This window comes from Oncorhynchus keta, chromosome 29, assembly GCF_023373465.1.
Source record: "Oncorhynchus keta strain PuntledgeMale-10-30-2019 chromosome 29, Oket_V2, whole genome shotgun sequence".
Classification (NCBI taxonomy): domain Eukaryota; kingdom Metazoa; phylum Chordata; class Actinopteri; order Salmoniformes; family Salmonidae; genus Oncorhynchus; species Oncorhynchus keta.
This window is the reverse complement of record NC_068449.1, coordinates 16,515,263-16,537,764: the sequence shown is the minus strand read 5'-3', so window position 1 is coordinate 16,537,764 and position 22,502 is coordinate 16,515,263. Positions and strand designations below refer to the sequence as shown.

Below are 22,502 nucleotides of genomic sequence, written 5' to 3'. Positions count from 1 at the left end.
GCAAACCTGGTTTCAAAATACCAATAAAGCAACACCTCACGGCACAACTCCTCTTCCTCATGTGACATACATGTTGTATGTACTGACATGTATGTGTAACTGATAGATGCACACACACAAGTATTTTTCTGTAATGTCTTTTTTCATTGTGTCGGACCCCAGCAAAACTAGCTGTCGACCAATGGGGATCCTAATAAATAAGTACAGTAAAGAAGAGTAGAGTACAGTACATAGTAGACCACACTAAAGTGGAGTACACTAATGTACTGTATTATACTGTACTTTACGAGACAACCATTGAGCAGCACATTGAGAATGAAGGGAAGGCCCTCCAGTGGAGTGTTGAGAAATGTGGGAACAGGTGTCATGTTCTCAACAATGAGAACAGGGAAGAACTGCTGAAGATAAAGGAGATGGTTTCAGGAAACAGAGGAGGAAATTATGAGAACGAGACTAGAGAAGATAGAAGGGAGAGCAAAACAGAAACTGATGAAGGTGCAGAAATAGAATGGGTGTGTTTCTGTCAGTCTCTGTTTTGCGAATTTGGATTATTCAACTGTGTTGCTGTGCAGCACACACCAGCTACAGTGATGCAACACACTGACCTGCATAGTTGCATGTAAAACTAAAAAGCTGCTCACCAGTAGCTTTTTGAGAGTCTGCAAAATCATGCAAAATGCAGGTTTCTTTAAAGAGAGCAGACTTGAGTGTCATAATACAGGATGATCTTTGTTGTTATTGGCCCTCACTTCTCAAACAAGATCTGAGTGTAAATGAGGAAATCAGACTTGGTTGTTTGTGTACACACAACTAGAGATGAACAGAATTACACTCCCTCATATCACTACATAATGGGTAGACCACTGCTGCATCATCAACTTTTTTTGGAGTGTGACACAGTAGAGCAGACTGTGTGAAGGTAAACGTGTTAAGCAGCACAAGAAAAGAGGGAGGGGAAGATGTACAGACGGTAAAATGCCATTTAGGTAGAGATGATCTTAATACAGGAGACTTAAAAAAATCACAAACAACACAAACACAATGTCTACCATTGACATTCTATGTATAATAAACACCTTTAGAGTGACATCTCTCTCTCTCTCTGACAGGTGACTCTCGCCATCTCTCAGAGCTGAGGATAGTGGTTCTAGGAAATAGATAGTGGGAAGAATTCAGCAGGAAACACCATCCTGGGCATTGAGGAGTTTGACCTGATGACTACTCAGTGCGCCAAGAGACAGGGAGAAGTAGCAGGGAGGCAGATTTGTAGAGGAGATGCCTGAGCTGGTTAAACAGGAAATAGTGCTCAGTGTGTCCCGAGTGGCGCAGCAGTCTAAGGCACTGCATCTCAGTGCAAGAGGTGTCACTACAGTCCCTGGTTTGAATCCAGGCTGTATCACATCCGGCCGTGATTGGGAGTCCCATAGGGCGACGCCCAATTGGCCCAGCGCCGTCCAGGTTTGGCCGGTGTAGGCTGTCATTGTAAATAATTATTTGTTCTTAACTGACTTGCCTAGTTAAATAACGGTTTTTATTTTTTTTGTCCTCCAGGACCCCACACTCTCTTGGTCATAGGAGTCGATGATTCATTCGCTGAGAAACACAGAAGAAGAGAGTGAAGGGAAGGCCCTCCAGTGGCTTGTTGAGAAATGTGGAAACAGATCATGTTCTTAACAATGAGAACAAGGAAGAACTGCTGGAGAAGATAGTGGTGGCAGCCAAATGAAAAGGACAGGTACTCAAATTTCAAGAAGAGTTGGAGGGCAGTACCAGCAGCAATAAGGAGAACAGGGAGCAATCAGTTGTTTCCTCCAGAAAGTGAGTATTATTCAGGTTAATCCTGTAACAGAAATGTTTGCAGCAAGTGTGTTACATCATGTCTTTCTCTACTGTCCACTCCTCAACTCCTCTCCATTGCATTGGATTCCGTTTTGAAGGCATACCTGTATGATCGAATTGAGAGTTCGAATATAGGACATGTTATGCAATGTTGAAACTTGTTCATAACTACACAGTATATACTTGAGGATTTCTCAAAACATTATTTTCATACAATTCTACTGGTCATTATATGAAAGAAAGATCTAATTACAAAAAAGTATCCCTGAAGGTGTTGTTGTGTTGTTCCACAGTGAGTGGATCAATGCCAATAAGAAGAGCAGGGAGCAATCAGTTGCTTCCTCCAGAAAGTGAGTATTATTCTGATTAACCTTGTAACATTAACCAATGTAGCAATTGTGTTACATGATTTATTTTGTTAAACAAATCAGTCATCTCCTCTTCTTGTGTCCTCCTTCCTTTCTCTGATCAGACATTGAAAGCCAGCCTAATGAGCTTCCACCATATTGTTTTTTAATCTAAAGTATTTTCTGTTTTTATGAAAAGGAGACAAGGTGACAACAGACTTTCTTTTCTCCTTAATTTGGGAATCGTAGACTTTAGCTCATACACAATTTCAAATAAACAACTCCTTCCAGCATTCCTGTCTACCTTGGTAAAGCACATCTCTCGCTGACTTACACCATGTTTGATTTGTATGTTCCACCACCTCACCATCAACCCAGCATGGAAGACAAAAGAACATGCAACAATGTGCAGCATATCTTGATTCTATATTCCAAAAGAATATGACCAAATTGTATCTAAAAACCCATTAATTCCCTTGTAACTTCACAGATGGCACCATCGTTGAGGTATAGCTGTTGTTTCAGTGATTTGATAAAAGGCAAACCACCACATACTGTTAGTTGCCTTGTTGTTCCCCAGTGAGTGGAGATGGCAGATCTGATACCCTGTCTCTTGGAAGCTCTGGATACAGCTCCCAGACATAACTACCAGCATCTGACCACTGGTTTGGATCACATAGTTCTGGAACCCTGCACCTTGAATCTAGAATGGTCTCTCTGACTTCCATCCGAGTGTCTGACTTCAGAGGCCAAAGAGGATTCAAGGAGAAGCCGTGGAGTGGCTGAGTGCTGCGGGTCACTCTGATGTCACTCCATACATTGGGACATGATAGAATAAAGATAGATTACATCTGACACTTTTAACTGATGGAAAAGTTTGAGAATTACATGCAAAAATTCACTAACAGATGATCAACGTGATACGTTGTAAACTCTTTATTATTGTGTAGTGTAATGCTCATCTAGGGACCAGCACTGATAATTAGCATAAGGTTAAATGTACCTGACTTGTGTATTCGATGTTTTAATATTGACATTTCTAGCAGAGGAATAACATACTGCAACAAGTGTTATGCACAGAATTGATCAGTGGAATCAATAGTTTTCATAAAAATCCTTATTTCAGGAAGCGAGTCTGATAAGAGGGACCAACTATGGGCCATGTTGCCTGACATAATGAGGTGTTTGTAGGTGAGAAGTTCAGGCAGAAATATAATATATTTTCTACTAAACTACAAGATAAGGTTTTATTGGCATTTCATGTTATAGTGAATACTTTGACAGTACCAATGTGTCCGTATGCATCACATAATGGTTTCTTTAGGAGAAATGTAACAGCTATTTAAATAAGGAAATCCAACACTGTGCCAATTTAAGTTCAGAAAAGTTTTAATAGTTTAAATTGAAGTTGAAAGGAATTGGATGGAAAAACATAATACATATTTGCGTCAGGTCTAGAAACCATAAAGAACACCGAAGGTCTAGGTCATAGGCTAGAGGAAAGAACTAGTGAAACAAATGGAACTGTGCCACAATGACTTGTCACCCTTGATAAGTCAAGTAATCTTCCCATTAAGGAGGACCAATGCCACATATCACCATGGTGTCATGAGTGCCACTGTCAAACGTTTTGGCCGAACAACAAGACCCCTTGGGTTGTGCCGTGGGCGGAGATCTTTGTGGGCTATACTCGGCCTTGTCTCAGGATGGTAAGTTGGTGGTTGAAGATCCCTCTAGTGGTGTGGGGGCTGTGCTTTGACAAAGTGAGCGGGGTTATATCCTTCCTTTTTGGCCCTGTCCGGGGGTGTGATCGGATGGGGCCACAGTGTCTCCTGACCCCTTCTGTCTCAGCCTCCAGTATTTATGCTGCAGTAGTTTGTGTCGGGGGGCTAGGGTCAGTTTGTTATATCTGGAGTACTTCTCCTGTCCTATCCGGTGTCCTGTGTGAATTTAAGTATGCTCTCTCTAATTCTCTCCTTCTTTCTCTCTCTCGGAGGACCTGAGCCCTAGGACCATGCCTCAGGACTACCTGACATGATGACTCCTTGCTGTCCCCAGTCCACCTGGCTGTGCTGCTGCTCCAGTTTCAACTGTTCGGCCTGTGATTATTATTATTTGACCATGCTGGTCATTTATGAACATTTGAACATCTTGGCAATGTTCTGTTATAATCTCCACCCGGCACAGCCAGAAGAGGACTGGCCACCCCACATAGCCTGGTTCCTCTCTAGGTTTCTTCCTAGGTTTTGGCCTTTCTAGGGAATTTTTCCTAGCCACCGTGCTTCTACACCTGCATTGCTTGCTGTTTGGGGTTTTAGGCTGGGTTTCTGTACAGCACTTTGAGTTATCAACTGATGTACGAAGGGCTATATAATTACATTTGATTTGACTTCATTCATAACGGTAATAATAAATCCTGAATTCAAAATATTAGGCAAACTAGTAAAGTTAAGATTAATTATGTTTATAAAAGGCCCTCAGTCCTGCATCAATTTGAATAATATTTTGTAAAAATATATAAAATAAATACCTATGGCCCCTTTTTCTCAGTGTGGGCTTTACCGTCTTGGCTGTCAGTCTCTTACGTCAGCTATTAAGACTTCAAATAATGTCATGGATGTTGTTGAGGTTTTCCCATGTGAATTGCTTGTCATACCTTATCATTTACAACCTATAGGGGGCCTTAGTTCTAGGATCTGTGACTAACGTAATACCGATTTGTAAAAAAATATATACTTTTAAACAAAAGAGCCTTTGTGAGATAAGTAGGGCGGTCTGGAAGCAGCTCAATGTGGGTGAGTTTACTCCAAAGAACTCAATGCTAGACTGCAGGACTGAGTTTTCCATGAGAATATTCATGAAATACACATTTGTACACAAATGACCAGGATAAGGGTTCAAACTCACTCACTCCGTCTCACACATCTCACACTCACTCCGTCTCACACGTCTCACACTCACTCCGTCTCACACGTCTCACACTCACGTCTCACACGTCTCACACTCACTCCGTCTCACACGTCTCACACTCACTCCGTCTCACACGTCTCACACTCACTCCGTCTCACACTCACTCCGTCTCACACGTCTCACACTCACTCCGTCACATGTCTCACACTCACTCAGTCTCACACGTCTCACACTCACTCCGTCTCACACGTCTCACATGACTCTTAAATGAACCTGATTTAATTGTCCACTAAAGACTAATTTGCAGGCATACAGAAGGTCCAATGAGATAGGTAACATAAAGGAGACTAAAAAGATTACCCATAAAGTACTAAACCCTAACTTCATTTTCAGGCAGATCAGTGGTAGAGACTAGTTACAAAGCGAAGCAACATGACCGTCTGTTTGGCACGGTGGTGCTTGTTATTAGACTACTCCCTACAGTTGCTCCTGAAAACAGTAATGCTTCTGGTAGCTCCCTTAGCGTCCATCCACTGCCTTAGTATTACAGTCTACGTGCGTCAAGTCAACCCCACTTTCAAAGATACTACACTGACAGCCACAGAGCACAGGAACCATTTCTACATGATGAGATGAATTGATAAAGATTCCATTGGAGCATGCAACACTACCGGCATGCTTGAGATTAGACTGCAATGTAAGTCAGGAAGTGTTTTGTACGATACAGAAAAAAGTTTCTTGCCTTCCAATGACGTGCGATCTGCCGGATTCAATGACCCAGTCTCCAGTCTGTCACTGGGTTTGTTCTCAGCCAGTAAATCTGCTGCCTCATGGACCTGTCTGTACTCAGCACAGAGATTGAGTGACTACACACTGTGCCTATAAGTGCAAACACCACTGGTGCCTCAGGGTACTTCAAACCAGCCAACACCCCATTCCAGAGAGGTTAACTAACACATTCACACCTTCATGCTGGAAGCTGAACAAAGTAAACAGAACAATAATATACCTTTCTCCCTGTTCATCTGCACTCCTTCGTAATAAAACACTAACCAAAACAGCGAATTATAACCAAAGACAATAATACTGTGAGATGATTTCTTGTCGTCAGTGACATCTCCTTTCAGAACCCAGCTAGGTTCTAAAGTCCAAGAGCAAGAGGTCCTTTCATCCACATCTTGTAGAGACACAGCAGACCTCAAACCTTTACTGAGAACCTTTAAAAAAACAGTAGTTTAGTTCAACTTGAACTCTTCAAAACATCTCAAGCACTAAAAGCTGAAGAGTTTGTGAGAAATTAGTCACCCTTCCTCTCCTTTAAAAGTATAGTAAAAGAGCCCCATAACTCTCCAAACAGGTTCACAGTTCTTGGCTTGTTTATCTCTCATGAGTTCTCCCCTTCTGCTCCCTACTGGGGCCATTGGGCGTCGGCTTATTGCTGAAGTTCCAGTCGACAGGGTTGAGGAGCTGCATGGTCTTCTTGTGCGTCCAGATGGGGTTGATGATCACTGTGAGCAGGGCCAGGCCGGTGTAGAAGAGGATACGCTGGGGCAGAGCCACGTACATGTTCATCTCCCCCCAGTGACTCCAGCTCACCCACCACATGTAGTACGTGAGCACCATGCGGCAGTGGAACATGTGGATCATCACCCACTGGTTGGCCTTCCAGAAGAGGGTCCTCGCCCAGCCAGCCTGGAGGGGAGAGAAGACAGATACTTGTACTGATTGGGCAAGGGATAAAGACTGTCACAGTGTTTGTGGTCGTCGTCATCTATAACGATGTACAGTGCCTTCAGAAAGCAATTCATATAAAATGTCTTGAGTCAACACCTTTCTTATGGGAAGCCTCAATAAGTCCAGGAGTAAAAATTGACATAATAAGTAGCATTTACTCATTCTGTGTTCAATAATAGTTGTTAACATGATTTTGGAATGACTACCACATCTCTGTACCCCACACATACAGATCAAATGTACTTATATAGCCCTTCTTACATAAGCTGATATATCAAAGTGCTATACAGAAACCCAGCCTAAAACCCCAAACAATGCAGAAGCACAGCTAATTGTAATATTGATTTGAGCACGGTGAAGTTATTAAATCAGGCTTTGGATGGTGTATCAATAAACCAGGAGAATAGAAAGATACAGGCATCCTTCCTAACTCAGTCACCGGAGAGGTAGGAAACTGCTAAGGAGTTTCACCATGTGGCCAATGAGGATTTTAAAACAGTTACATAGTTTAATAGTTGTGATATGAGAAAAGTGAGAATGGCTCAGCAACATTGTAGTTAGTCCACAATACTAATCTAAATGACAGAAAACAAGTGAAGACTGTACAGAATAAAAATATTCCAAAACATGCATCCTGTTTGCAACAAGGCACTTAAGTAAAACTGCAAAATATGTGGCAAAGAAACAAACTTTTTCTCCTGAAGACAAAGTGTTATGTTTGGGGCAAATCCAACACATCACACAATACCATTCTTCATATTTTCAAGCATGGTGGTGGCTGCATCATGTTATGGGTATGCTTCTCATCGGCACAGACTAGGGAGTTTTTGTTGATAAAAAGAAACAATACAGCTTAGCACAGGCAAAATCTTAAGAGGAAAACCTAGTTCAATCCGCTTTCCAACAGACACTGGGAGACAAATTCACCTTTCAGCAGGACAATGACCTAAAACACAAGGCCAAATCTACACTGGAGTTGCTTAGCAAGATATTGAATATTTTGTCCTCTCACTGTCAACTGCGTTTATTTTCCAGCAAACTTAACATGTAAATATTTGTATTAACATAAGATTCAACAACAGACATAAACTGAACAAGAGCTGATTGAGTCATGGGTCTGCCAGAAGGCCATGTGCTCAGTCAGGCGCGCGCCCATAGAGTTAGCTCCGTTCCCTTTCATTTCTAAAGACAAAGGAATTCTCCGGTTGAAACATTATTGAAGATTTATGATAAAAACATCCTAAAGATTGATTATATACACATCGTTTGACATGTCTCTACGAACTGTAATATAACTTTTTTGACTTTGTCTGGACCTAGTGCCTGCGCATTTGAATTACTGTACTAAATGCGCAAACAAAGAGGAGGTATTTGGACATAAATTATGAACTTTATCGAACAAAACTAACATTTATTGTGGAACAGGGATTCCTGGGAGTGCATTCTGATTAAGATCATCAAATGTAAGTGAGAGAAAGATATATTTTATTCCATGCATAACAGTTGTATTTTCATCAACATGAGTATTTCTGTAAATTGATGTAGCTCTCTGCACTTTCACTGGATGTTTTCGAGGCAAAACATAACGCGCCAATGTAAACAGAGATTTCTGGATATAAATATGAACTTTATTGAGCAAAACATACATGTATTGTGTACATGAAGTCCTATGAGTGCCATCTGATGGAGATCATCAAAGGTTAGTGATTAATTGTATCTCTATTTCTGCTTTTTGTTACTCCTCTCTTTGGCTGGAAAAATGGCTGTTTTTTTGTGTCTAGGTACAGACCTAACATAACCGCATGGTATGCTTTTGTCGTAAAGCCTTTTTGAAATCGGACACTGTGGTGGGATTAACAACAAATGTATCTTTAAAATTGTGTATAATACATGTATGTTTGAGGACATTTAATTATGAGATTTCTGTTGTTTGAATTTGGCGCCCTGCACTTTCACTGGATGTTGGTCAGGTGGGACGTTACCCACGTACCCTAGAGAGGTTAAACCCTTTACAATGAAGATCTGTGAAGTTATTTGGATTTTTACAAATGATCTTTGAAAGACAGGGTCCTGAAAAAGGGTCCTTTGTCTGCTGAGATCACATTTTTAATAAATCTTAGAACTTTTCTTCCACTGACAGAGTAGTGTGTAGACCGTTGACCAAAAGTTACAATTAAATCCATTTTAATCCCACTTTGAGAATACTTTCTTTGAGAATTCCTTATGGGAGTTGCAGTGATGAGACAAGACTGTAACTACTAATTGGATACCACAAAAATTGGGAGAAAAAGGAGCAAAAATAATAAGTAGACCCAAGTCACATGAGATTTCACATGTCACTTCGGAAGAGGCGAAGGTCGAGAGCTTCCGAAACACAACTCAACCGTACTGCTTCCTGACACAATGCTCACTTAACCCAGAAGGCATCCACACCAATGTGCTACACCTGACAACCGTGTCAGCGTGCACTGAACCCTGCCCACCACAGGAGTCGCTAGTGCGCGATGGGACAAGGACATCCATGCCTGTCAAACCCTCCCCTAACCCGGACGACGCTGGGCCAATTGTGCGCCACCCCACGAGTCTCCAGGTCACGGACGCCTGCGACAGAGCCTGGACTCGAATCCAGAATCTTTACTGGCACAGCTAGCACTGCGATGCAGTGCCTTAGACCACTGCGCCGCTCGGGAGGCCGACTTGGGTCTATTTCTGCCTAGAAATTCCCCTCTCTCAAAATGGCCATCTGTACATTCATCATCATTGCAAATCATGTCAAGGTGCTGGTCTCAGTGTTGAGTACGTAAACAGAAAAGGGGAATTGAAATCCATCTGTGCTCTTTATGTCTAGCCCACCAGTAAAACAACTGAACTATAAGAAAATTAATAAGCTTAGTGTGTCACAAATGGAGTGAATCAACAAAACAGTAACATACTGTATAGAGAATATGATGAAAGACACCGGACAGACACAAACACTCCTTTACCTTTAGTAACATCCAGGAGATGCAGGTGAAGGGTGTGCTCATCTCCAGTAGTAGAGTGACCATGGGCAGGTAATGTCCTAGTGAGTCCCAGACCACCGCCCCAGCAAACCCTGACAGGGCAAAGAAATGATGGGCGGCCAGGGGAAGGTCGAAAGCCCTGAACACCACACTGGAGGCATGCAGCGCCACATTCTCAAACAGAAAGAAGCCTGTGGCTGTGAGCACAGTGAACCAAGACCAGTCCTCCTGACCTCTGACCCTGTCCCTGGACACGGCCGACTCCTCGGTCAGCGCCCGTAGGCCCGCCACCGTGCTCTGGAGGCCGAACGCGGCCCGTGTGGCCGCTAGGTTCCAGAACACCTTCTCCTTAGCCAGCAGAGAGCGGTAGGTCTGGGAGAGAGCCATGGACACCAGGTGGGAGAGGACGAACACAGCGGTGTAGAAGGCAAAGCCCAGGCCGATGACCTGGAAGCGAAGACCCCAGGAGAAGTAGCCCGGACTGGGGTCGCCGGGGCCCTTGAATGCAGGCAGGGTGCTGGCCTGCTCGGAGGTCATGTTGGTTTGTGTGAGTAGATGGATTGTCTGTTGAAGGTCTCACAGAGTTGAGTGACCCTGTGATCACTGAAAGATCTCATGGGTTAGTCATCAACCACCCTGCAACAGGAATTAAAGCCAAAACACATTAGTCAATGTTCATAAAATAGTTACGACATGCCAACATGTGCTAGATGGCGTTTGAAAATTACTCTCTATACGTGATCAGTTATTGTTGACCCAGGATTAGTGATGTCGGTGTGTTAACTTCCGTCTGTTTGAAATAACACCGATGCACATGACGGGAGAGAAGTGAGTGAATTAACATCTTATTTCGTCTGACAGACGATAACAGATATCGGGCACCCCCCACCCCCCACCCCCAAGGAAACTCGTCTGACCATGGTGAGTCAAATTAAATTAAATCTGATAAATGCAACAACGTGGCTAAATCAGTTAGATACGTTGTTAGATGGTAGCGAAAAAAGGAGACCAGTTTACTAAAATCTGAAACAGTACACAATTGTTGACTGTAACATTGTTCCACTCAGGCACAATCGCGATATCTTTGCTGCAACATTGTTGCAGGCTGTTTCTCAACTGTATCAGAACAGAATGTACTGACACAAAACAAACGGCTGTGTCTAGTCATCGCCATATATGACTTGTCATCGCCATTGTAGCAATCAGTATTTTTTGTCCAACAAAGCATAAAAATGTGTTACCTTATTTGTTCATTATTGGCAAACATCAGTGTGTACTACTGTGAAATCAAAGATATTCCATCTGATCAGCAACGGGTATGTTATCAATTTGGTCTTCTTCTTCTTCGGTGGGGTTTATCGGCAGTTGTCATCCAACGTTATGCTGCATTACCGCCACCTACTGTACTAGAGTTTTGGCCAAAGACAGGGAGAAACTAAATTCTACCTGTCAGCCCCGTTGCTCTTAAAAAATCTAACAAAAATATTTGAGACTATATCTAATGATGTTCTACTCAATATACTATTTAAATTAATTTAATGTATTCCCTTCTCCCTCATACTAGCTCAGACTCTTTTTCCCCCTCTGATACTGCCCACACTGTAGTACATGCTCCATGGTCTCTGTTTCCTGGTAATAATCACACTTTCCTGTTGGATGCTTTCCTATCACATTTAACGTTTTATTCAACCGGCTGTGTCCCACCCTTAATCTTGAAAAAAATAGCCTCCTTTCTTCTGTTCCTTCCTGCCGTCCTCACCTCCGCGACTTTCCTCTGTACTTGAAGTAAATGCCCACCCTTAGTATCTCTATTCCACTGCTCCTGCCGTCTCTGCATCATTACTGTCCATATCGGCTTTTTGCCTCTACCTTGTTCATTGAAGCTACAACATCAACAACCCACCTACTATGTGCTTGTTGAGTCAGTACATCAACAGTCTCATTCCCCTCCACCATCACATGTGCTGGGACCCATGTAAATCTTATCTGTATACCCATCTGTCTAATCCTACCATGGATTTGTAGCACCTCATAAAGCAGGTCTTGTCTGCCACATGACCTAAAGGACTGGAGACTCATTAACACTGCACATGAATCAGAGCAAATAACTTCTCTGTCTGGCTTGACTTCCTCCACCCACTGTAAGGCCAATAGTATGGCCATCATCTAAGCTGTATATACAGACAGATCATCTGTAATACGTTTCCTGACTGACACCCCACATTCCTGCTCTACAAATGCTGACCCAGTACGTCCTGTCCTTGGATCTTTCAAACCATCTGTGTAAATGGCCACAAAATCCTGAAACACAGTATCCAGACATCTCTTAAACAATTCAGATGGATCAACACCCTCCCTATCTTTCTGTAGTCTCTCCAATACTTCTAGATCAACTGCTGTAGGCGGGAGTAGCCACGGTGGATTTACAGGAAGAGCTACCGTTGGACTAAACTCCCTTCCATACAGTCCCATCTCCTTCGCCTGGGTTTTACCCACCCACCCAAAACTTGTATTCTGTCTTCGCTCATGTTCCCAGCATGCCTGTAAAATCCCTTTCGCAGGATGAGACACCCCATGTCCCTGTAGGTTGACCCAATAATTAATTGCCAGCTGCTGTCTCCTAATCTGCAATGGCATATCCTCCATGTAGTGCAGCCACTGGGATCAATTTGGTCGCTAGCAAGAAAACAGAAAATCCCACCCTATGAGTTTCCCTGCTCTGCTATTGGTCAACACTACTCAGGCAAGCATATGACTGTGTTTCTATTGGCCCTGGCAAGAAAACAGGAAGTCCCACCCTATGAGTTTCCCTGCTCTCCTATTGGTCAACACTACTCAGGCAAGTGTATTACTGTATTTCTATTGGCCCTGGCAAGAAAACAGGAAGTCCCACCCTATGAGTTTCCCTGCTCTCCTATTGGTCAACACTACTCAGGCAAGTGTATTACTGTGTTTCTATTGGCCCTGAGAACATCATGTTATTAATCCCTCAGTCATGCGGTGGCATCTCATGGACAATGTTTGAGGTATTGTTGTCATATAGGTCAGTAATTAGTGAATGATTGAATTACACTGTCGCATCCTGTTTACTAGTTTAAATGGAGTGAAGAAAAGCAAATGAGACACCATCCAGTCCCTGTTTTTCATCCCAGAATTAATTGATGATATCAGCAATGATTAAACTACTTTTAAGAGGCAAAATCTTCAGTGTTAATTTGGCAAATGTTTGTAAAAAATGTTTTGCAGTTGTGATGTGTTTAAAATTAGAGATTAAAAAAAGAACAATGACAAAATCAGTAAACATTTCAACATATCAAACATATATAAATGCATCTTTGCTAAACAGGTGAATAAATACAAATATCAATGTAACAGTGTCAATACAAAAAGACAAAGAATAAACAAATCATACATGCAGTATCAGTATTTTGCATGCTATCATAAGTTTATCAAAATAACCCGAACAAAGTAACAAATTGATAACAAAACACAAGTAAAAGCCCCCAAAAATTGTTTCAATGAGGCATATATCATATATTAATATATTTATTATATATATTTCTTTACAAATAAATAATATTTGGCATTATATTCATCCTCACTATAGATATGATATACAAGAGATGAAAATAGTTTTTAGCTAAATAACTACCTTTTGAATTTGTCTAGTCATTTCACTCCGAGATCCAGGAAGTGGTGTATCAGTGTGTAATCGTCGTGTTTTCTCCACAATGTTGCCAAGAAAAAGACCTCTCATAAATACTAGTGTTCCAAAGCAGATAGACAAAACAAGGCCAAACAAGTCGTGTGGCCATCGATGAAGAGGAACGGTCCGAGTCACCGATGAAACACGTTGGGGAAAGAGCTAAAGTACAGTAGGTGGGTGTTCTACATTTGCTTAAAGAATATGGCAGTTATTTATCTGCTGCCTTCATTAGAATGATTCGAAAATCAAATGGAAAACAGACTACATGCCACATTTACCAGGGACTTTGTTTCCCTCTGAATGAGCAGTCATTTTACACCCTCAACCACACCAGCTGACACTATGTCCCATAGACATTTGACTTGATTTGATTAAAGCCTGGAAAAACACATGGCTGGTTATAGCTGAATGACTGGAACTGTCTGGTTGTGTGTGTTCTGCAAGGGTTACCCATTTGGACATACAGTGGAAATAATATGTGGGCATGGAAAGGATATGGGGTAACAAATCAAGGGGAAACAATATTATAAATCCCATGTTAAAAATAATTATACATTATTAACTGAAAAAATAACTTGGGCGCCATCTAATGGACTAAATTGGCACTGTTATACTTACAGGTACAACAAATGTAGGCAGCTTACCCTAAAAATATCAGGCCTCAGGTTAACCAACAGCAGAGAACCAATGGTTGTCTGTGGCAGGATTGAGAATACGATATTAGAATATGGCACAATTTGTTATTCTATAAATGGCACTGGTAGTGGTATGTATAAAATGTAACTCTACAATTAGTAATTCAAATGCAGAGCACAGAACGAATTCTTCTCATAAATGGAATGGTAGTAAAATATATGCAGCATGCTTTTCAATACTGAACATCCACTATAACTCCTCCGATCCGCCTTGTACATTTTTGTCTTCCACTTTTTATTTCCTCGACCTTTCAAACACTCATCAGACAGACATAAAACGAATTGGAAAAAAACAAAGTTATGCATGAATATGCTGCTAAAGCCATTGTGGATAGATTAAATCTAAACTTTCAATCTGAGTTGCTAGCTCTCTGCCTGGGCTACTTGTCACATCTTAGGCCATGTCACCATACATAATGCTTCTATGAGTATTGAGGGTTGTCTGGATGGAATCCAACTGGAAATGGTACTGTAGAGGAGGAACCACCAAAGTAGAGGACAGCTGTCCCATGAAGGCAAACAAGAGAGAAGGAGAAGGGAAGTTACAATATTTGGCACACACTCATAAAAGCAAACACACACTCTTGCACGCACAAACACAAACCCTGATGAATTTGCATATAAGTACACACATACCTCGGTCATTTCAGTGACACACTGTAAAAGAAGCAGAGATCATGTCAGAGTGTGTATCCTCCAGGGATGCCAGGGCTGATATTGAGACAAACCAGATCTATATAAGCCATAAAGTGCTGTGATCACCATGTACTTTACCCTGTCATCTTCAACAGTAGAGGCAGTAGAGTACAATCATCAGCACTTTTGCTTCCAAGGACCTTTGAGGCTGTCTGGTTGATCTTTCCAAGGACCTTTGAGGCTGTCTGGTTGATCTTTCCAAGGACCTTTGAGGCTGTCTGGTTGATCTTTCCAAGGACCTTTGAGGCTGTCTGGTTGATCTTTCCAAGGACCTTTGAGGCTGTCTGGTTGATCTTTCCAAGGACCTTTGAGGCTGTCTGGTTGATCTTTCCAAGGACCTTTGAGGCTGTCTGGTTGATCTTTCCAAGGACCTTTAAGGGATGTCACTTACGTAAGCCCCATTTTCTCTGTCATCACATACTACACTATATGAGAAAAGCCCACCACCACTGTCAGATTGTATAACTACAGAACAGCCTTGCAGCATGATGGAACAACATCGGTTAGACTTCAAAGCAGAGCTCCCAGCCTCCCCTAGGTCAGCATGTGTCCGTGTGAGTCTTTCTCTGCCACTGCTGCACGACTGTCTGCGTACAACTGTAGGAACAGCAGGGGAACATCGCTAACCTGCCAACACAGATCCTGGCTTCCTGCACGACAGACAATGGTGCACTGCAGCTACAGCACTGTAATTTTGGCTAGGTTGGTTCCCTCCCTCCAACGATATGACATCACATCACTCAGATTTATGCAGACAGAAGCCAGATCTTCACTCACAATGGAAAGGAATGTTTCTACATTCACACTTGCTTAATCTACACTAACTAGTCATGATACAAAATTAAGCCAAGGAAGAAAAAGATAAATGATTCAAATGAGGTAAAGATGAAATTATATGATATTGAAAGAAAATCCAACCCTTTTCTGTATCCTGCAACCAACTGTGATTTGCTGCATAACAAGTCATAATGTCCATCTGATTTGTGTTGTTTCCAAACATCTATAATTGAACTGACCCCCAAGACAAGGCTACCAAAACATCATCTTTTAGGATAACAGAGATAACAGAATGTGTGTGTGTGTACATGAGTGTGTGTGTGTGTGCACATGTGCGTCCCACACTGTGACTGTCGAACCACTAAGGGGGTTGGGTCATGTCTCTACGGAGCGATAGACGAGTGGACTTGGAGACGCGGTGACCCTCCAGGCACCACCATGTTTTTGAAGCCGTCAACAAAGTGCCACAACAAGACCGTTCCTCCAACACAAACAGGACACAAAGGGACCCCAGTCTGCTGAAAGGTACTGACTGCAATATAACGACTCACTCACTCACTCACTCACTCACTCACTCACTCACTCACTCACTCACTCACTCACTCACTCACAATAGAAGCCAGGTGTGGGCAGCCTATTAGCAAAACTAAACAATCATAATTTTCTCAGTCACAAAAATAAGATATTTCAGACTTGAGCTGTATCAATTAGCTAAGAGAGTGCTACTGTACGTGTTGCATTGATTGTTTAACCAGTACTGGATCGACTAAATAAAAAGCAACCCCACTGACTTGGTTCATAACCACTACAGTGCATAGAATCAGAAAAATAATTTCCAAAAGTGCCCCTCAAATCAACACACGTCATCCCTCACCCCAACAACTCTAGCTCTAGGGCTTTTCAGGCCTCCTCATGCGTCTTATGGGAACTGATCCATACCCTGGTCACTGCCATTCTCCATCTGATTATTACCCAGGGACCCTACAGTCCCCTCAACTTCTACATCACAGAATCATATTAGGCCCCTTGAGTGCATGTCTGAGCTGTGAGAGAGGAAAATAACCCCAGTTTAACAATGACTCATAATTCCCTACAGTACCATCCAGACATAAGAGAACAACTCAAGTCTCTCCAACTTCAAATTTGTCATGTCTTTGCTATCAGCCGGGAATCAAAAAGCATTGTTCTTCCCTCGTATCTCTTCACTCTGGGACTGTTTTACATTATTACCTTGTAACAGTTACCTTTAGGAGTAACCAGTACAAGGTAATAAATAATGTGATACAGTCCCAAACAGTCACACACTGCGCGTGTCTGGTAGATGATCAACAATAGATAGCTTTTTTCTCATCAATGAAAATGTCACAAAATATGTCACACACAGAAGTACTTTTTTGATGCGACATGATATGTAGGAAGGGATGGAGAGACGAGATGAAACATCAACCATGTGATTAAGAATACTAATTTCCTCTCTAATGCAATTCTAATACAACAATACTGTTGTGAACTTTGTACAGTTCCCTTTGAAAATCTGAGAATTATAAGAAGTGCAAAAGTGCATTATTCTACGTATATATTTGATTAAAAGAACTATGCAAACATTCCACAGCATTTCTTCCCCCACTGCAATGATATTATGTGAAAAATGTTTTTTGCATGTTGTCTGCTTCAAGTAAATGTTGTTACGTGTGAAATGTCAACAGCATCGGGAACTCCAGGGGATAGTCTGGAATGGAGAAAGGTAATGAGCTTGATTCAGAAATCTTTAAATAACATTTTCTACCATGAGGCTCGCCTGAACCTTTGACTGCTACCTGACTAGGTAGAAAGCTGCATTTTCCAACATTGACAACATTGACCAAACCAGAGCTTACTGTGACTTCACAAAACAGAGGTTTCAGAAGGGATGACTTGTCCCTTGGTCAGAAGCTACAGTGTGGTATGCACAGTTGAGGTATTTCAAGCACTAGCACTTTCAAGTAGGTTCACTTCAATCATTTTGTGTGATTGTTCGCTTATGAGCACAATTGGAAACAAACGTAGGATAGCTGCAGGGGTTTCCAAGAGTTGGAGTCATCCATTTGTAACTGGGTTTGCTTTCTCTCTAGTTGCTGGTAGGTTTCAAAGCTGCACTTTGCACATTTTGAAAAATACAGACTTACCGTTCCAGGATGATTCAATGAGAGCTTTTGGAGTTGTGTATTCCGTCATGGAACACTATTCAACTAACAAACAATAACAACTCATGGGAAAACCAAGGAGAAGATAAATCAATGAAGAATAAATTATTATGTATATATATATATACAGTACAAGTCAAAAGTTTGGACAGCCCTACTCATTCAAGAGTTTTTCTGAACTCTACTATTTCTACATTGTAGAATAACAGTGAAGACATCAAAACTATGAAATAACACATATGGAATCATGTAGTAACCAAAAAAAGTGTTAAATCTAAATATATTGTATATTCTTCAATGCAGCTACCCTTTGCCTTGATGACAGCTTTGCACACTCTTGGCATTCTCTCAACCAGCTTCATGAGGTGCCTTGTTAAAAGTGAATTTGTGGAATTTCTTTCCTTCTTAACCTCTTGGAACACTAGGGGCAGTATATCATTTTTGGATGAAAAAACGTTCCCGTTTTAAACAAAATATTTTGTCACGAAAAGATGCTCGACTATGCATATAATTGACAGCTTTGGAAAGAAAACACTCTGACGTTTCCAAAACTGCAAAGATATTATCTGTGAGTGCCACAGAACTGATGCTACAGGCGAAACCAAGATGAAACTTCAAACAGGAAATGAGCAACATTTTTGAGGCCCTGTTTTCCATTGTCTCCTTATATGGCTGTGAATGCGCCCTGAACGAGCCTACATGTTCTGCCATTTCCCCAAGGTGTCTGCAGCATTGTGACGTGTTGGTAGGCATATCATTGGAAGATTGGCCATAAGAGACTACATTTGCCAGGTGTCCGCCCGTTGTCCTTTGTCGAAATTGGTGCGTAATCTCCAGCTGCAAGCATTCTTCCATGTGATTCAGATGAGAGAGGAGACTTCCACGAACAATAAATCATGGAAGAGATGTGAAAAACACCTTGAGGATTGATTCTAAACAACGTTTACCATGTTTCAGTCAATATTATGGAGTTCATTTGGAAAACAGTTTTGATGACTGAATTTTCATTTTTTTTTGGTAGCCAAACGTGACGAACAAAACGGAGCGATTTCTCCTACACAAAGAATCTTTCAGGAAGAACTGAACATTTGCTATCGAGCTGAGAGTCTCCTCATTGAAAACATCTGAAGTTCTTCAAAGGTAAATTATTTTATTTGAATGCTTTTCTTGTTTTTGTGAAAATGTTGCCCGCTGAATGCTACGCTAAATGCTACGCTAAATGCTACGCTAGCTATCAATAATCTTACACAAATGCTTGTTTTGCTATGGTTGAAAAGCATATTTTGAAAATCTGAGATGACAGTGTTGTTAACGAAAGGCTAAGCTTGAGAGCTAATATATTTATTTCATTTCATTTGCGATTTTCATGAATAGTTAACGTTGCGTTATGCTAATGAGCTTGCGGGATAATTACACTCCTGGATACAGGTTTTTTTCGTAGCTAAACATGATGAACAAAACGGAGCGATTTGTCCTAAACAAATCATCTTTTTGGAAAAACTGAACAATTGCTATCTAACTGAGAGTCTCCTCATTGAAAACATCTGAAGTTCTTCAAAGGTAAATTATTTTATTTGAATGCTTTCTTGTTTTTGTGAAAATGTGGCATGCTGAATGCTACGCTAAATTCTATGCTAGCTATCAATAATCATACACAAATGCTTGTTTTGCTCTGGTGCAGACACAAAAACAGAAAACAACTACCCACAAAACACAGGTGGGAAAAGGCTACCTAAGTATGGTTCTCAATTATAGACAACGATAGACAGCTGCCTCTGATTGAGAACCACACCCGGCCAAACACACAGAAATAGAAAACATAGAACATAGAATGCCCACCCCAACTCACGCCCTGACCAAACCAAAATAGAGACCTAAAAAGGATCTCTAAGGAAAGGTGTGGACTCCGGCCGCAAAACCTAAACCTATAGGGGAGGGTCTGGGTGGGCATCTATCCGCGGAGGCGGCTCTGGTGCGGGACGTGGACCCCGCTCCCCCTTAGGCTTGGCCCACTTAGGTGGCACCTCGTCGCCAACCCCAGACTGGGGACCCTCACAGCGGGCCTCGGACAGAAGGGCGACTCTGGCAGGTCCGGACAGGAGGGAGACTCTGGCAGCTCCGGACAGGAGGGAGACTCTGGCAGCTCCGGACAGGTGACAGGCACAGGACTCACCAGGCTGGGAAGACACACAGGCGGCCTCCTTGGCCGAGGCACCGGACACACTGGGCCGTGGAGGCACACTGGCGGTCTCGAGCGCAGAGCTGGCTCCCCTCGTTCTGGCTGGATGCCAGCTTCCACCCGGCAAATGCGGGACGCTGGCACCGAGCACTCCGGCCTGTGAATGCTCGGACGAGACACATAACACGGGGCCTGACCAGTCACATGCTCGCCCCGGTAAACACGGGGAGTGGGCTCAGGTCTCCAACCTGACTCCGCCACACTCCCCTTGTGCCCCCCCAATTTTTTTGGGGGGCTTCCTCTCGGGTTTCCTTGCCAGCCGTGTTCCCTCATACCGCTGGTTCCTTTCTCCTGCTGCCTCCGCTCTCCTGGCTGCCTCCACCTGTTCCTATGGGAGGAGATCCCTTCCAGCCAGGATCTCCTCCCATGTGTAGGATCCCTTGCCGTCCAGAATGTCCTCCCATGTCCAGTCTTCTCTTCCATACTGCTTGGTCCTTTGGTGGTGTGTAGTTCTGTAATGTGTTTTTTTATTTTAATTTTATTTTACCTTTATTTTACTAGGCAAGTCAGTTAAGAACAAATTCTTATTTTCAATGACGGCCTAGGAACAGTGGGTTAACTGCCTGTTCAGGGGCAGAACGACAGATTTGTACCTTGTCAGCTCGGGGATTTGAACTTGCAACCTTTCGGTTACTAGTCCAACGCTCTAACCACTAGGCTACCCTGCCGCCACTAGGCTACCCTGCCGCCCCTGTTAACCCTCGCAAGGCAGCCGGCCCAGACAGCATCCCTAGCCGCGTCCTCAGAGCATGCTCAGACCAGCTGGCTGGTGTGTTTAAGGAACATATTCAATCAATCCCTATCCCAGTCTGCTGTTCCCACATGCTTCAAGAGGGCCACCATTGTTCCTGTTCCCAAGAAAGCTGTTCCCAAGATATCTGAGCTAAACAACTATCGCCCTGTAGCACTCACTTCTGTCATCATGAAGGGCTTTGAGAGACTAGTCAAGGATCATATCACCTCCACCCTACCTGACACCCTAGACCCACTCGAATTTGCTTACCGCCCCAATAGGTTCACAGACAACGCAATAGCCATCACACTGCCCTAACCCATCTGGACAAGAGAAATACCTATGTAAGAATGTTGTTCATCGATTACAGCTCAGCATTTAGCACCGGAGTACCCTTCAAACTCATCATTAAGCTCGAGACCCTGGGTCTCGACCCCACCCTGTGCAACTGAGTCTTGGACTTTCTGAAACCAAGAAACATGAGCAATGTTTGATATTCAACACTGGGGCCCCAAAAGGGTGCGTTCTCAACCCTCCCCTGTACTCCCTGTTCACTCATGACTGCGTGGCTATGCACGCCTCCAACGCAACTCAACTTGATTACCAACAACAACGAGACAACCTACAGGGAGGAGGCGAGGGCCCTCGGAGTGTGGTATCAGGAAAATAACCTCACGCTCAACGTCAACAAAACAAAGGAGATGATTGTGGACTTCAGGAAACAGCAGAGGGAGTGGACAAACTGAAATGGTCCACCCACACAGACAGCGTGGTGAAGAAGGCGCAACAGTGCCTTCTGAAATTTGGCTTGTCACCGAAAACACTCACAAACTTTAACAGACGCATAATCGAGAGCATCCTGTTGGGCTGTAATTGTCGCACTGTGAAATTGTTAGATTACTTGTTAGATATTACTGCACAGTCAGAACTAGAAGCACAAGCATTTCACTACACTCACATTAACAACTGCTAACTATGTGTATGTGACCAATAAAATGTTATTTGATTTGTCCTTCTGTAGCTCAGTTGGTAGAGCATGGCGCTTGTAACGCCAGGGTAGTGGGTTCGATTCCCGGGACCACCCATACGTAGAATGTATGCACACATGACTGTAAGTCGCTTTGGATAAAAGCGTCTGCTAAATGGCATATTATATTATTATTATTATTATTATTATCCCATCTAGTTTGCGGTTAGTGGGATTACGATTTGTTTTTCAACAGGACAATGACCCAACACAACTCTGAGCTGTATAAGGGCTATTTGACCAACAACGAGAGTGATGGAGTGATGAATCAGATGACCTGGCCTCCACAATCACCTGACCTCAACCCGATTGAGATCGTTTGGGATGAATTGGATCGCAGAGTGAAGGAAAATCAGCTAACAAGTGCTCAGCATATGTGGGAACTCCTTCAAGACTGTTGGAAAAGCATTCCAAGTGAAGCTGGTTGAGAGAATGCCAAGAGTGTGCAAAGCTGTCATCAAGGCAAAGGGTGGCTATTTGAAGAATCTCAAATATAAAATACATTTTGATTTGTTTAACACTTTTTTGGTTACTACATGATTCCATATGTGTTATTTCATCGTTTTGATGTCTTCATTATTATTCTACAAGGTATAACATAGCAAAAATAAAGA

At 42.5% G+C, this 22,502-nt stretch overlaps 1 protein-coding gene across 2 annotated transcripts; it reads right to left on the bottom strand.

Annotated features, from left to right (window-relative positions):
* Window positions 1-3,557: 3,557 nt before the first annotated feature.
* On the bottom strand, window positions 3,558-12,445 carry LOC118362346 (protein CLN8-like). Of its 2 annotated transcripts, XR_008086162.1 has the most exons (4): window positions 11,074-12,445; window positions 9,815-10,468; window positions 5,169-6,788; window positions 3,558-5,121 (listed from the first exon to the last, which is right to left on the bottom strand). XR_008086162.1 is itself a non-coding variant. In XM_035742593.2 (3 exons), exons 2-3 carry the CDS (start codon window positions 10,367-10,369, stop codon window positions 6,474-6,476), a joined length of 870 nt encoding a protein of 289 aa, XP_035598486.1. In that variant the 5' UTR covers window positions 10,370-10,468; window positions 11,074-12,445; the 3' UTR covers window positions 3,558-6,473. The 2 variants fall into 2 exon arrangements, 1 of the variants encoding a protein (XP_035598486.1); XM_035742593.2 differs by having other exon boundaries at window positions 3,558-6,788.
* Window positions 12,446-22,502: the final 10,057 nt, after the last annotated feature.

Bases quoted from the DNA above. Each gene is read 5' to 3' on its own strand.
- LOC118362346 (XM_035742593.2), bottom strand. From the start codon at position 10,369: ATGACCTCCGAGCAGGCCAGCACCCTGCCTGCATTCAAGGGCCCCGGC. The intron at 6,789-9,814 runs GTAAAGGAGTGT...TCTCCCCTCCAG, and splicing joins TCTCCTGGATGTTACTAAAG to GCTGGCTGGGCGAGGACCCT.